The sequence below is a fragment of the Lethenteron reissneri genome, chromosome 3, assembly GCF_015708825.2.
Source record: "Lethenteron reissneri isolate LAM-NWPU_2019-01 chromosome 3, ASM1570882v1, whole genome shotgun sequence".
NCBI classification, from domain to species: Eukaryota; Metazoa; Chordata; class Hyperoartia; order Petromyzontiformes; family Petromyzontidae; genus Lethenteron; species Lethenteron reissneri.
The window spans coordinates 746,375-760,827 of NC_083781.1; the positions used below are offsets into that span (position 1 = coordinate 746,375).

At 47.9% G+C, this 14,453-nt stretch overlaps 1 protein-coding gene across 2 annotated transcripts in view; it reads right to left on the reverse strand.

The window, feature by feature from the left end:
• LOC133344780 (arf-GAP with dual PH domain-containing protein 1-like) overlaps window positions 1–14,453 on the reverse strand; it is a 47,005-nt gene that overhangs the window by 11,492 nt on the left and 21,060 nt on the right. For both annotated transcript variants that reach the window (XM_061554954.1, XM_061554945.1), the window contains exons 2-7: window positions 12,457–12,587; window positions 8,303–8,394; window positions 6,765–6,847; window positions 6,156–6,268; window positions 4,893–5,039; window positions 1,283–1,366 (exon numbers count right to left, since the gene is read on the reverse strand). In XM_061554954.1, coding sequence (XP_061410938.1) covers window positions 1,283–1,366; window positions 4,893–5,039; window positions 6,156–6,268; window positions 6,765–6,847; window positions 8,303–8,394; window positions 12,457–12,587 — 650 coding nt within the window. The remainder of the gene's footprint in view (window positions 1–1,282; window positions 1,367–4,892; window positions 5,040–6,155; window positions 6,269–6,764; window positions 6,848–8,302; window positions 8,395–12,456; window positions 12,588–14,453) is intronic.

Genomic DNA, 14,453 nt, shown 5'->3' on the forward strand with positions numbered 1-14,453 from the left:
CGTAGACTAGTGTTTCCTTGCCGAGTATTGGGTCTAAACAGCACATTCCACATCGACTGTGAAAGTGCGATGATTCAATGTAAACAGATGCAACAATGTAAACAGATGCAACATTCATTAAAAATGAATGTGGAACATCCATATTTAGCGTTGACCTTCAGGACTCGGCTTATGAAGTTACATCTTAAGTCATATGGGTTTGCTTTTTGAGTTTTTGGCCTGGCAGCCGAATGATAATAATGAATAATATTTTGACGTGTAACGTGCAGCACAGTATTCACTACTCACTCTCGGAGAAAGAGTACGATTCAGAGGCACGTGAAGGAACCATAGACAGCAAGCAGGAAGGCAGCAGCCACACGGTGACCTGGCACTACCAACAATTTCCCCCTAATATCTGAACCCTCTTTCGTTCTCAGACATCTGCAAGTTGCAGGGTGGGTGTCCCGTTCACCACTTAATCTCTGAGAGCGCAAGCGGCTCAGCGTTAATTTTATGAAGAGAGGCGTCGTAGCGCCGTTGTTCATGAATACATTGTACTCACCGGAGAGAACCGGAGCGACACGACTGCACTCTATGATAGCTGACGCCAAACTTGTCACACTCCCTCCCCCGCATGGCCTTGTGGGAGCCTCGGTACCGATAAAGTTAGTTTATTTTCGTTTTTCTTCTGGTTCCATTCCGATGACGTACACGGGAAAACTTTAAGATGTTTTCAGCCAATTAATGTGTGTGCATGCAAGAGGAAACCGGAGCACCCGGAGAAAACCCAGGCATGTGAGCACGCAACACCTCTATCCCATACAGATGAAACACACGGATATTAGTTTACACTTATACTACCTCCTCCTGGCGAGCCAGGGTCTGTCCACCTCGACAGCTCATGGGAAGGGAGTTTCACAACGTTTGTGTGACCCCTCCAACCCTCGCTGCTGCTTCCAGTGCTGGATTACAGGTCACGTGCATGGCGGCCACCACCACCTGCCTGTAATCTCCAACATGGTGGCTCTGTGAATAGGGCTCTTGCCACACAACTGGAATTCCACGAGATAAAATCCTGGTCGGGAATTCATTCAAGCCATCACCTCCGCTTAGGAGTCTTATAAGATATATAAAACTGCACCAGAAGTCACCAGCGGGAATCTTGTGGTGTGAGCGAGGCCAATCACACGACTGTAGGTTCCACCACAGGCTCAGACGCCACCGATAAAGACGCGCGCCGCCTCGCTGCTCGTCTGAGCAAAGATTCTCGAATTCTTCCAAGAGACACTTGACCTCTCACCTCCTTGTCGACCGTGCCTGGGTAGGCCACCTTCAGGTAGTGGTACCGTACGGCGCGGATCGCATTGAACCAGTCCACGATCACCTGTGCACACACAACGTGCCGCACACCACGATTCTCCATTGAGTTTGGATTTGGCCGTGTAATGATTTTGCCAAATTTGTGTCGCTTAGACCCTCCATCGCCCAACACAGTCAAACATTAAAAATGTCTTAACGACGCCACTTTGGCGAGATCGTTACGCGAGATCAACCCAAAAAACAATTACAAATCATATTGGCTGAGAAAATCCAGGTGTGAAGTTAATAATACACCATTTCACACACCAACAAACAACTATATCACATATACCACACCAAAAACCACATCCAACAACCACATCACATACCAACTGACACACATCACACAAATAACCATATGTCACACACACCACAAAACCACACCAAAACAACAGACGCCATTAGCCACAAAGTGGCAGTGACGTCACCACGGTGCCAGTGTCAGGCCAGGTGCACTTTGAGGCCACGTGAAGTGTCGAAGGCTCACTGACTGGAGTTCATGGGACAGACCCATGTGCCATTGGTTGGCTGACTGAGATGACTGGCAGATGCACTAGATGTGCCCCCTACTGTGCTAACTTACTGCATTTTAGCTGCTCGGTGATCCCCTCATTGTTTTGAGCATCGCTTCTCCACCCTCTGCATTTGCTGGAGGGCATCTGTCTCAAACTGTCCAGTGGTATCATTCATGAGCCTCTTCCACAAAAGCGGATGTTGAGACCTCTGGCACCAGTCATCAGCAAGTGCACTCAAGCTCCACATCCTCCTGTACCACATCAGCCCATCTCATTTCTAGTCCGTACAGTACCCATTTAGCTCCCTCGATCCAGCCAAACAAGCTGCTTGGGCATGCGTTGGCTGGGCATGCGTTGGCTGGGCATGCAGGCGACATGACCCAGTCAACACAGCCTTGGCTACCGGAGGAGCTGACTGATGGATATGTGACTAGCTATTTCAAGAAACTGTGAGCTGCTCACACAATCCAGTCTGGTTAAACCCAGGAAAGATCGTAGGCAGGCCAACTGGTGCAGACATTCCATTAGAGGGGTCCACGTTTTGCAAGCATAGGCAAGGGAGGGCATAACTGTGGGAGAAGAACCGGAGTTTCATGTGGAGAAACAGGTCGCGTAGCTTCCACACAGTGTTACACAGCTGAAGATAAAATGCCCCTCTGCTGATTCAGAGTGATACCTCTGCTGCTAAACCGGAGCTAGTCACAAGCACACTGCCCAGTTACGGAAACTTCTCCACCCTCTCCATAACTGTCCCATCACGAATGAGAAGTTGAGAAGGTGCAGTATTTGACGACATAAAAATATCCAGACAGGTGCTTGTTTTTTGTGGAGCTGATGGTAGGGCCCTATCTCTGAGTGGCATGTTCCAAGTTCAGCAGCAGCAATAATTACCAGACCAGCAGCATGCATAACATAGTTCCCCAAAAGGCAGCCATTCCTTGAGCGCACCCGGGCATCGATCAGCCTCCCATTGTATCTGTACCAGACGGAAATTCCTCTGGTACAGCCATGGAAAGCTCTAGAGCTATGTGGTCAATAAAATGTGTTAAGTAATGTAGGAGCCAGAAGACATCCCTGTCGCACCTCAAGATGAAAATGGAATGTCTCGGACTCCCAGCCACGCAGCTTTACCAGGACCTGCCCACCATCATGAAGGCCCTTAATGATTGTGACCAGAGGGTGAGGGACCCAAACTATGTAGAATAACCCAGAGCCCTGGCCTAATGATGGTATCATAGGCCTTGACCAGGTGAATAAAGCAAATATGTAGGTGCCGTTGAAATTCCCTACAACTTCTGCTGTAGCAGATGGACAGAGAATATGGTGTCGGCTCAGGACCACCCCGGTCTGAAATCACATTGGGGCTCTGCAGATCTTTCCTCCACGTGCTTTGCAAGGCAATGTTGAACAATCCTTGCCAGGACCTTTCCCGGCACACGGAGGACAGATATGTCCCAGTAGTTGTTATAATAAGTACGGTTCCCCTTCTTAAAAAGGAGACCACCAGGGCATTCTTTAAATCCTGTAGTCCAGGCAGTTGTTATTATGCCATATGAATAAGTCTGTACACAAATGTCACCCTCCATCAACTATTCGCTTAGGAGATTATTTCTGCTCGGCACTTTTTCTGGTATCAGACTTCCTGATATCTCTAGAACAAGAATTGGAATAGATGACAAAGCCTTTGCCGTTGCAGCACCAACGTTTTAAAACAACCTTGTTTCCTCCCATAAGATTGTAAAACTTCCTTTAAAAATATCCTGAAGCAGAATGTTAGTGCCAGATGCAGCGACATTTGCAAATTTGATTTGTAACTTTGAACCTTACCCATATATTGAAAGTTACATTTTAATGTGCTATGTGATTGAGGGATTGTGTGTTGTCTTGGTGTGGTCTGGGACTATTGTTGTTTTGCTGCGTTGTGTAAGCTTGCATTTGGTGTTGACAAATCGGCAGGAATTTTAGGTACTTGTGCAATTTGTACTTATTGATAGTTATTTATTTTTACCGACTTGCTTACCTTTTCTCTATCTTACACTCATATCGTCTTTTGTATTTGTTGTTGATGTAACTTGCTGACCCACCCTACTGGATATCTGTAAAAAAGAGCTTCATAACTCATGGGATTCCTCCAAGATAAATAAAGATTCTGATTCTGGATTTCTCTTCATACTTTCTCAACAGATTGCAGATCAGCTGGCCACTCACATGTGGTGGCTATTTCCTCCAATATTTGAGGCACATCAGCCCTAGTAAGTTCATTTCCCACCTTGCCCCATAATATTAACTGGGCTGAGGGATTTTCCCTCCCACAAGACGTAATAGAAATGCTCAGCAAACCTGCAGACCTGTTCCTGGGGGTCAGAGATCCCCATTCTTTCCCTTACGAATGGTAATAAGTGTGGCACTGCAAGTTACGTTTTTTATAAAATTAAAGAGTTATTTGTGATCGCGAGCTACTGAGGAATTTTCCATTTCCTCAACAACCTGCAACCTTCACTCTTCTTGCAGCGCTGCACAGCTCTCTGAACCTCCGAGTAAAAGCTTTTTTGAGCCTCCTCATTCTCCAACGTGGGATGTTGTAGACCGTGGGAGGCAGCCTGTCGCTTTCTTTCAGCTAACCGGAACACCACATCTGTCCACCATGGTCTCAGATAATCATCACTGGTGTTGGTCGTGACCGAGAATCGAACTTGGGTCACCGAGTTTGTAGCACAACGCACTAACCATTGCACCACTGCTCCACAGGCACCTCACACCATATCACACACCCCAATATCAAACAACATCATACAACCACATCACACATCATACCACATGTCACAAATCAACATCCCACGCACCGCACAACGCACAGGTCAGAAAATCCCCAGCGTGACCGCCAGCAACATGAAGAGGCAGCAGAGCGAGCAGCAGCCATTGGGTACAGGGAAGTGGGCATTGAGTAGTGAGCGTTGTGCATTTAGCATTGAGCAGTGGGCAGGGGTCAACTGGGCAATGGTTTGTGAGCAATGAGCGTGGGGCAGCAAGGCCCACCTTGCCCTCCTCGTGGTAGACGAAGAGGCTGCGGGTGCTGCCATCCTTCAGGTAGGTGACCTGCAGGCCGTTGGGGTTGCCGATCTTGTCCGGCTGGAACGTTGCATTGATCTCGGCGATTTTCAACTCGCCCTTGGGCTCCTTCGCCTGCCGCGGGCATGGGGCAACGCATCGACACTTGGTCACCAAACCTACTTTGCTGCACTGCCTCTTGCAGGTAGTACAATAATAATAACTTTCAACGCGCACAATTTTGCTAATGGACGAAAAAGTGGAAGAGCAAATCACAGGTGCGGAGCCTAGCTCAGAGTTGAAAGCTTGCTGGAACGAGTACGTTCCGGTGACGTATGTGTACATAATTATAACGGATAACTTTATCGGTATCAAGGCTCCCACAAGGCCATGCGGGAGGGAGTGTGGAAGAGTTTGGTGCCAGCTATCATAGAGTGCGATCATGTTGCTACAGTTCTCTGCAGCGAGTACAGTCCAATGTCTTTAAAAACAATGGTGCTGCTACGCTTCTAAATAATATTAACGCGAACCACTTGCACATTCTGAGATTCAGCGGTGAACGGGACCCACCCTGCAACTTTCAGACGTCTTGGAACGGCAAAGCATTAAGTGCGTTTTTAAATAAGTTGGTGATTGTACATTATGTATATGGGGATGGAGTTCCACATGGTGGGAGCAATTACGGAGAAGTGACGGTCGGCAGTCACAGTCCATAAATTTGGGGATGAGCAGATTGAGAGATATGCCGTGAGGTACATTGTGATGTTTTCCGAGGGAAAATACGGTAATGACGCCAAGTCCCTTGGAAGACCACGGACAGCATCCCGCCAGGTGTTCTGTGGTTCTGTAGTTTGAGTGCTCAACTGAAAATCGGAAGCTTTTGAGTTCAAATACAGCGGACCACTCCGAGACACGTCGCCAGTGGCCGCCCTGTACAGACTGCAGGAATGTCCACAGAAGACACTCATGTAGCACTCGGCTATTAAAACCTATGCCATGTCAGATGCATGGGTGAACAAGGGAATGGCAGTGGAGGAGCTCCTAACAACAACAACAGGACCCCGTTACTTGTGAGGCTGGGAATGAGACCACCGGGCGCGCTTGGGAGTTGAGTATCAACGCACGGGTGCGGACGCCGCATCACGCAGCCCGATTCGATGAATGATCTGCATCGGCCAATATTTGCCAAAAAACGTGCCGACGAGTTCCCGCCGATCCCCGAAGATGCGGACGTGACCCCAAAGCACTCACGTCGCTCTTGGTGAAGTACTTGAGCACCCCCTCGCGCTCCGACAGGATGAACTTGCGACGCAGGAACTGGCTGCTGTCCCGTCCGCGCTTCCACAGGTACCCCTCCCGGTAACCTGTGTGCAGGGTTGATGAGTCGAGGGGGCACAGGGGTCACAAGGTGATCACACACGGGGCGATAAAAACATCGCGAGGAAAATAACTAAACGAATACCCCGACACAGTCTATCACGCCCCCATGGTGGATAGGTCATTACTTTGTGGTGTTATTTCTTGTTTTTATAACAATCGTTTACCCAGGAAAGCCGCACTGAGTGACAGCACTCTTGTAATGGGCTTACCATGTTGCAGCACTACAGAAGTTGTCTTGATTGTTATTAAGACCTTTTTCAGGAGGGTCCTGCCAAGTTATTGCAGTAGGGGGCGCTGTTGCCGTGTGTAATTCCAACTGAGTTAACAGTGGTTGTCCTCTTAGACACCAGTCACCGCCATACGTATGTGACATCTCCACACAACAGAGATGAGAACGGGACCCAGCGTTCCGCTCCGAGTTTGTGATTTATCCGAGACAGCGTTAAGAAGGTCCCTTGCGCGAGCGGCAATCGCCACCACCTGTGGAGTAGGGCTCCTGCTTCTCGACGTCGATGAATTCGCGGCGCTCATATCTGGCACGGATCCACTGCTCCTTGAGGACCCTGCGGTGAGGACAAGGCATGCGAGCGTGAGGAGACTCAAGCCAAACCCCAGCGGAGCGCACACAGGTTCAAGAGAGCAAACGGATGATCAAGAATTCTAAGTGGGCTTGGCAAGATAAGCCTCAGAGAGATGATGGCTGGCGGTTGAGACTAACTACGGAGTTACAGCCAAAGGAGGTAACACATCCAAGATGACGTCCACTGAGGAAATGAGGCGATGAGCAGGTGCTAGGTAGACTGCTGCATCGCAAGACCATGGAGATGACGGTTGGGGGAAGCCTTCATCTAGTAGTGGATAGATCATGGCTGATAACTGTGATAACAGTTAACCAACTACTTTCAGCCAAAACCACCGTAAAACTGTGAATACAATGCCCACAATAACAAATATCTGCAATGGCAAAGCCACGTTTTTCTATAACTTCAGTTTTGGCCCGAGCTTGACGCTATAAAACTTACGTGAAATAATAATGTATTTCTGAATCATATGGAGTGCACGATTGCATCATCAAAATCCTCAATTGAGGATTGTGGCCTTGAATCAGGACCCTTTATTGAAGCAGGGAGGAGGGGTGGAGCCCACTGTGAGATGGATTTAACAACAGAACTAAAAAACGTGGCCATCCCAACTTTGAGTTGTTGGTCAAATCAAGAACATGGCCACACATTCAGTACATGAGCTGGAGGTCTGGACAAGGCTGATGGAAGTTGAGTACTGCTGTTTGTGAGCACACGTTGGCGTGTTGATGAATCTGTTGCTTTCCAGCATGCACTCATTCTCCTGTTGCTTTGGGTTCTCAACATTTACAGCCAGCATTACAATAAAAACATTTGTTTTGGATCATTCAGAATTCTCTACATTCTCACTTCCTGAATTTCATCCTGATCTGACGTAGTTTCAATTCAGCGTCGTATAACTAGTCGCTAAATTGGGTTGTGAGAATTGTTTCTCAACTCAATGGCGAGAGAGCTGAAACAATAATAATTGTAAATACGCTTGTACACGACGTGCCAATTGTATTTATTTGGCTCTGTCTGGTGGTGCAGAATGTTAACGACACAAATTAGGACAAATCATTGTGGCTTAACCTAAAAATCAATTACTAGTTAAGGCCCACTGAGATATATAGCTCTTTTTCAGAGGCGACCTGGCCACAAATGATAGCTAAACGAAGTGGCTTATCACGTGCAAAAAATATAGCAGCAAAATACTCTAAATGCATGTTTCTAAATGTGGAGGGAAAAAAAACAGAGGATCAGGATAAAAATCCGCATGACCACGAGGAAAAATGCAAACTCCAATTATATGGCCATTAGGATTGGGCTCGTACCCATGACCTCCTGAAGACCAGGTGAGGCAGTTAACACATCTCGCCACCGCGGTGCCCGCCGATGACTCATTCACAGGAAGTGTTGTATTTGAGCCTGTGCGGGGTATGGAGTGGCACTACTCACTGGCAGTCGTCGGCTGTGGGGCGGTAGTAAAAGGGAGGGATCCGCTGCTCGTACAACTCCTTTGCCGCGACATTCCCCTTGTTTGCCATGAACTGCAAAGCAGAAATGAATAGAAATGGAGAGGGTCATCGCCGTCGCTCCCACGCCTGGATCCCCACTCCTCTCCACCACTGCGGAGCTCCCTCCGGCACTCGCACCTCTGCGGCGCGACGCACTGGCGCACGCCTCTAGCCCGGCGCTCTGGAGGCGGAGTGGTTGGTTCACACAGATCTCATCATGAGCAGCAGGAGGCTCCCACCTGTAGGGCGAATTAGCTTACCAGTCGACAATAGTGCAGCAAGTAGGACGCCGAGCAATCTGTACACATTATTTATTATTATCGGTGCGTTTTTCAGGTGTTCTGAATTCCTCAAACATACCAAAAAATACTCGTGAAAGAATCGGCTAAACGCATCAATGCAGGACCCTCTTGTAAGTCTTGAGACTGAAGAGGCTTTCTATGCTAAAGTATTACAATTGTAGTGAGTCCAACCGAGTGCCAGACGTTGTTCTTTAGAGGCAATACATTTATTGTAGCATCAACACGTAACACAAAGGGGTAACTACTGCCCCTTCACCAGATACTGCCTAGGGTGGTGACCACCCAGCTAACTACCCTATACGGCTACGAAGGGTCTGGCCCTCACTCGGGTCCCGACCACGTGTTGATGCCTGTAGAGCTTCTAGCTTGTTGGACGTAGAGCTTCAGCTTTTAGAATCCAGCGACCCCGGTCCCACTCAGGCACCCGCCTTATATCCCTCCACGAGTCGGGCCGCTCTGCCTTCGGCCCCACCCGCCTTCTGGAGCCTTCTAGCTCCCTCTCGATCCCTCTCGAGAGCTCTCCCTGGACACGTGATCACCCCCTAGTCCCCCCACCTGGGGGCCTCTATATGGATACTCCAGATCACGTGTCTGCAGGGTCAACCAGAGTGCCATGGCCCGGGGCAACCCGGACCCTGGGCTGACACTCTCCTACTCCCCCCTGTGGGAGCCCGCACTACACGCTATGTGTGGTGCCCGCGCTATCCCAGCGCACGCTAAGCCCCGCTAGGGCTGGTACTACACCCGCCTACGGGGTGTACGCGATGACAGTGCATCGCGTGCCGTGGCCCTCTTAGGCCGGTACCATACAGTGACATCCCCAATGTCACTACACAATTATTGTTAGATCGAATTCACAAAGTCTGGGTACACAGTTTAATTTGGATCCCGATGGTAGAAATGCAAATCTTGGCATGGCTCCAGACAAGTCGAAATCCAGATTTATTTTCATTCAGAGTGCAGGTGAGGCTTCAGGCTTTAATCCATAGCAGTAATTTAATCTGTGAAGATGGATCAGCACATATCTGTACGTTAATCAAATAAAGATTTAGATTCAGATTCCAAAATGAATAAAAATCCAGATCATAAATACTAAACTGGTGTTTAGTTCACATTGAGACCACAATTAAGATAGAGTTTTGTTTAGTCCTTTCAATCGCTGCCAATCATCAACGTTTCTAGGGATACATTGGCTGCTAGTTGACAATTCTGAGACATGATCACGTGACGAGGTTTGGTGACTGGCTCGTTCTCAAGTCCACCATCTTGCCACACCCACCAAGGACAACCGCTCTGCCCATCACCACCCCCACGAGTGTGGGAGGGTAGTGAACCGAAAGTAATCAGTCTCCGATTACAAATTACTACGCCACTGCATACAGCCACAGAAAACCTCTCACACGCACGTGGGCAGCCAGGAACTTAAAACAATTATCAATCTATCCTCCGTGCAGGGCAACATGAGCAAGCATCACTGTGATGATGATCCAGGATTACAAGTAATATCTTACCAAGCAACAAGAAAATATCCACCTGGCTCTTACGGACAGTGGCCAGCCCTCCCATACACCCATAATCTGCCAAGGAGGCTTCTGGCTCAACATGGGCCTCTGGTCACAGTTTGGTGTGAAATTCCTCCAATAGTGAGAAAGTGTTTATTTAGTTCTACGAGCCAGTGTCAGCACAAACATTGACGTGCGAAACTCATACAAGCATGTGCCCATGTGCAGTATGCACAGACAGATGGGTGAATGCCATGGCAGAGGACTCAACTCGCAGTTTTAAGATTGCAAGTTCACATCGTCATCTGGGATTGACTCAGTCCATCATCCCTCTAGCGTTGATAAAACGAGTACCTCTGCGTAGAAAACCAAGAGTACTTGTCCTATGTAACCTGTGCAATTTTCATCACTGGCTACAAGCCACCACTAACTTGAAAAACACTAACATGTCGTCATCATTCATCATCATACCTCTCGGGCAGATACAATGAGCAGCTCCGAGTGAGGCTGCATTAATTGGTACAGGAAAGCTAACATTGGTTATTTAACCGACTATTTTAGGAACAAGGAATAGTGTGGCAGATAATCTTACTGGTGACGACTGGCAGCAACCACTGCCTTAAAATAATCCGAATGCATCATGTCCCCAAGTCGGTAATGGACAGTCAACCCTTGTGGACTCTCCACAAACGTTTATCTAATGATGTAACATCACTTCCATGTTTTGCCCGATTCAATCGCCCATATTTGGTGGTTGATTCTGGAGATGCTGACATCAGCGGCACTTGATTTAATTTGCTGACGTTCACCCACGAAACTACGCGCATTTTCCCCTTGGGCCATCAAATGTTTGATGACTTGGAAGACTACCAAGTGAACTACTGAGGCAGCAGCAGCACTGAGGCGTCATGGTGGCGCCTCTATATATAAGGCAGCAATGACGCAGGGTTTGATTCCTGGTCATGCACAACATCAGGAGCACGTTTTATATAAACCTGTCCATGGCCTCCTCAATGTTGACTCGGCCTTAAATGTGTACTTTGGAGTGTAAATATCAGCACTCGAGGATAAGGGAGGATTGGGGCTGGCCACATCACCCCCTCATGGACCATAATAGGTGCTCGCTAACAGCACTCGACTACAGTCTACAAATACCAACATTGATATGTTTGCATATATATTACCTGGAGAAAAGGATGCCCATTTGAGTGTGCGTGTGTTAACCCAAAACAATGAAGTGTGTTTTTTGACCAGCCAACAACCAGACTGTCACTTGATGCACAATAAAAGTGAACCTAGCCTAGCGTGCCATCATTGCCACTGATCAGCAAATGGCAGCCAATGTTGCTGTTGCACGGTTTGTGTGCATGTGTAAGCACACTTCTTATTTGTGGCCGTTCGCAGGCGTGCTTGTATAAGAGGTGAAGTTCCGTGTAGGCGTATGGTTAGTGTTAAAGTGCAAGACCGTGAAGATGTTGACAACCTTCCACCTTCACTTCAAACTGGAACCAGTAAATCCAGCTTTTCTACTCTGACTGCCCACACGACGATGACTGTGGGTGCCAGCGATTGCGATTCACCCAACAGCCAGGCTTGTCATCGCTATGCTGATGATACCAGCCACCTCCACCCGGGCTGTCTCATGCGGAAACACCAATCGATCGAACGCACCACGATTCAGAGCGATGCACGAGACAAGCACACAGGAGCGCATGCCCGCAAGTGTGTGTATATGTCCGTAGCAGCGGCTACCTGGCCCCTCACCCATACCTGCCATTGAGATTACATCACCTAATGCTCTGTGTGTATGTTGAACATCTTTCGCAACATATGTAGCCAACCATGTTAATCGGAGGCGTGAGGAAGGACACTGGCTCCAAAATCTATTTCGGATCAATTTCACCATCTCCAAGATCCTCCATGGACTTTGTCCCTTCCTTCCTCTCCCCTCTCATCTCACTACTCCAATCACATTATCTTGGCTTTATTCACATCTCGCACCCCCAGTCTGGACCTCCCTCCCCCAGCCATCCCTGCTGTCGACTCCCTGCAACTTGTTCAAGTTCAGGCTCAAAACCTTCCTCTTCTCCTTCTCCGCCTTCGACTGACAGCCTCTTTCTCTCCATGAAATGAACACGCCCACTGTTTCTGTACAGCATCTTGAGTTCCGGTACCACGGAGATGCTACATAAACCCAGTGTACTGTGACAGTTGTGAAGGCGAGTGGGATCGGTGTTAGAGGTACAACATCATGACCAAGGTTTCAAGGTCACATGGTGTGGTCACCTGACCTCCACTTGCTCATCCTCCCAGAAGTCGAGGCGGAGGGACTTGACGCGGCTGACCTCCGTCATGTTGCGGTGAATCCCGGAGCAGTGCAGGCAGATGAACACCCCGAGTGTGTATGACGCCCAATCAGGATCTGCAATGCACATTCACGCGCACAGTACAACCTTGACAAGACTGTTCGGGCAAGTGCTGTTATTGAAGGCAGACACGACATACGAGGGGGTGGGTGGCCATCACCACACCCTGGCTGCCTTTGTCTCCCCAGTGCTGATAAATACACCACACCAGGAATTAATTTAAGGCTGAGTCGACTTTGGGGAGGACCACGACTGCTTGAGATATTCATTACCTTTTTTGGATGTGAGTGGGAATGCAACTCTGGTCAGAGTCCGTGAAGCAGTGTGCTAACCAATGCACTACTGCTCCATAACATAAAAGTAGACAAGACATACAAAGGCATGCACTGTTAAACAGACAGTCACACACAAACACTCCCACACACACACACAAACCCATACACAGAAAAAGAGACGCACAAAGATCCACTGTTTAAGCCAAAAAGAGCGGGTGGGGTGAGCTATGTAGTAAACGCCATCAATGCCCGAACGAAGCATTTTGTTTTGCAGCAGAGTTTGTATAAGCGGGTAAACTCAGAACCGGTTTCAATTTTCAGGGTCTCATCGGCAGACTCAGACCAGTTAAATAAGTGGTGCGAGATAGTCAGATTTTATAGTAAAGAGCTCTGTATAATGTGGGGCCAATTTGAAGATGGAGTTACCATAGAGGAGGGCCACAGCAGTTATTTCCGGAGAACAACAAAGTCAAAATAAAGTGACAGATTGGCAGCCTTGGAGACGGGGGTGGAAATTCCTCATTACTATGTCAGGGCTGGTCTCTTAACACAATGGTAACTTCTCCACAAGGTGGACCTCGTTGTTTCGACCTGAAAGGAAATTAGGTTTTGTACCTCGGTAACAATGAGTTTTTCCAGTCAATTCTACTGTCCCCTCATCTTCTTATTATTATATAACTATCTTTATTACCCGGCTTCGCCCGAGACTTGGATTCTTGTCTTGGATTAATACACAGCCTATGCGGAGGGTGGGGGGGATGTGTGACGTCAGCAGGCACACTACGTAACGCTGCCGCATGCGGGTGACATGACAGATGTGACGTCACAGCTCACTTGCCGTTCGAAATATATGCATTATTGCGCCCCCACCCCCCACAAAATACAAAAGTCTATTTTATACTTTCTGCATTGTATACAGTCTGGAAGCTACCCACATGGCAAATTTCAAGTTTGGTGCATGTCGGGAAGTAGGCTAAACATTTGAACAGACACACATTCACAAATTTTCTTTTATATATATAGATTATACATAATATATATTATATCACATATATATCCAATATATTATATATCACATATACAGGCAGACCTCGCCTAGCGCACCAGCGAACTATGCGATTCGTTAAAGTGGTCTGTGACAAAAATGAATAAAATCAAAGCAAATAGAAAGCGCTTATGTGTGAGAACACCGAGCAGCAGCGCTGGCCAGAGAAACGTCCCCACCCCCATCTTTCGCTCAGCCAATGAAAGTTATTGTGTTTCAATAGTAAGCCAGGTGAGAACTCACCAGACCAGGATAGAGTCTCATGCCCCACCTAAAAGAATCTCACGAGAGACATTCAGACTGAGGACATCACTAAGACAATGAAGGTCCTGGAGCTCTTCTCTGAGATTGTCCCGGACTGCGAGCGCAGCATCTCCCACAACCTCATCTCCCACTGCTCCCATGTTGGAGGAGTACCATAGGATGCACTCGTGCATAGCATACATAATACTTACTGATGTCATAATAAATTATTATTAAAATTTCTGAAATAATGTTTACCATCTGTATTATTAGCACGATCACCGATACCTCAATGAAGCCCTATGTTGCTCATACGAAATAAATGAAGCAGTAGTGAACGCATCCCCATATATAAAACG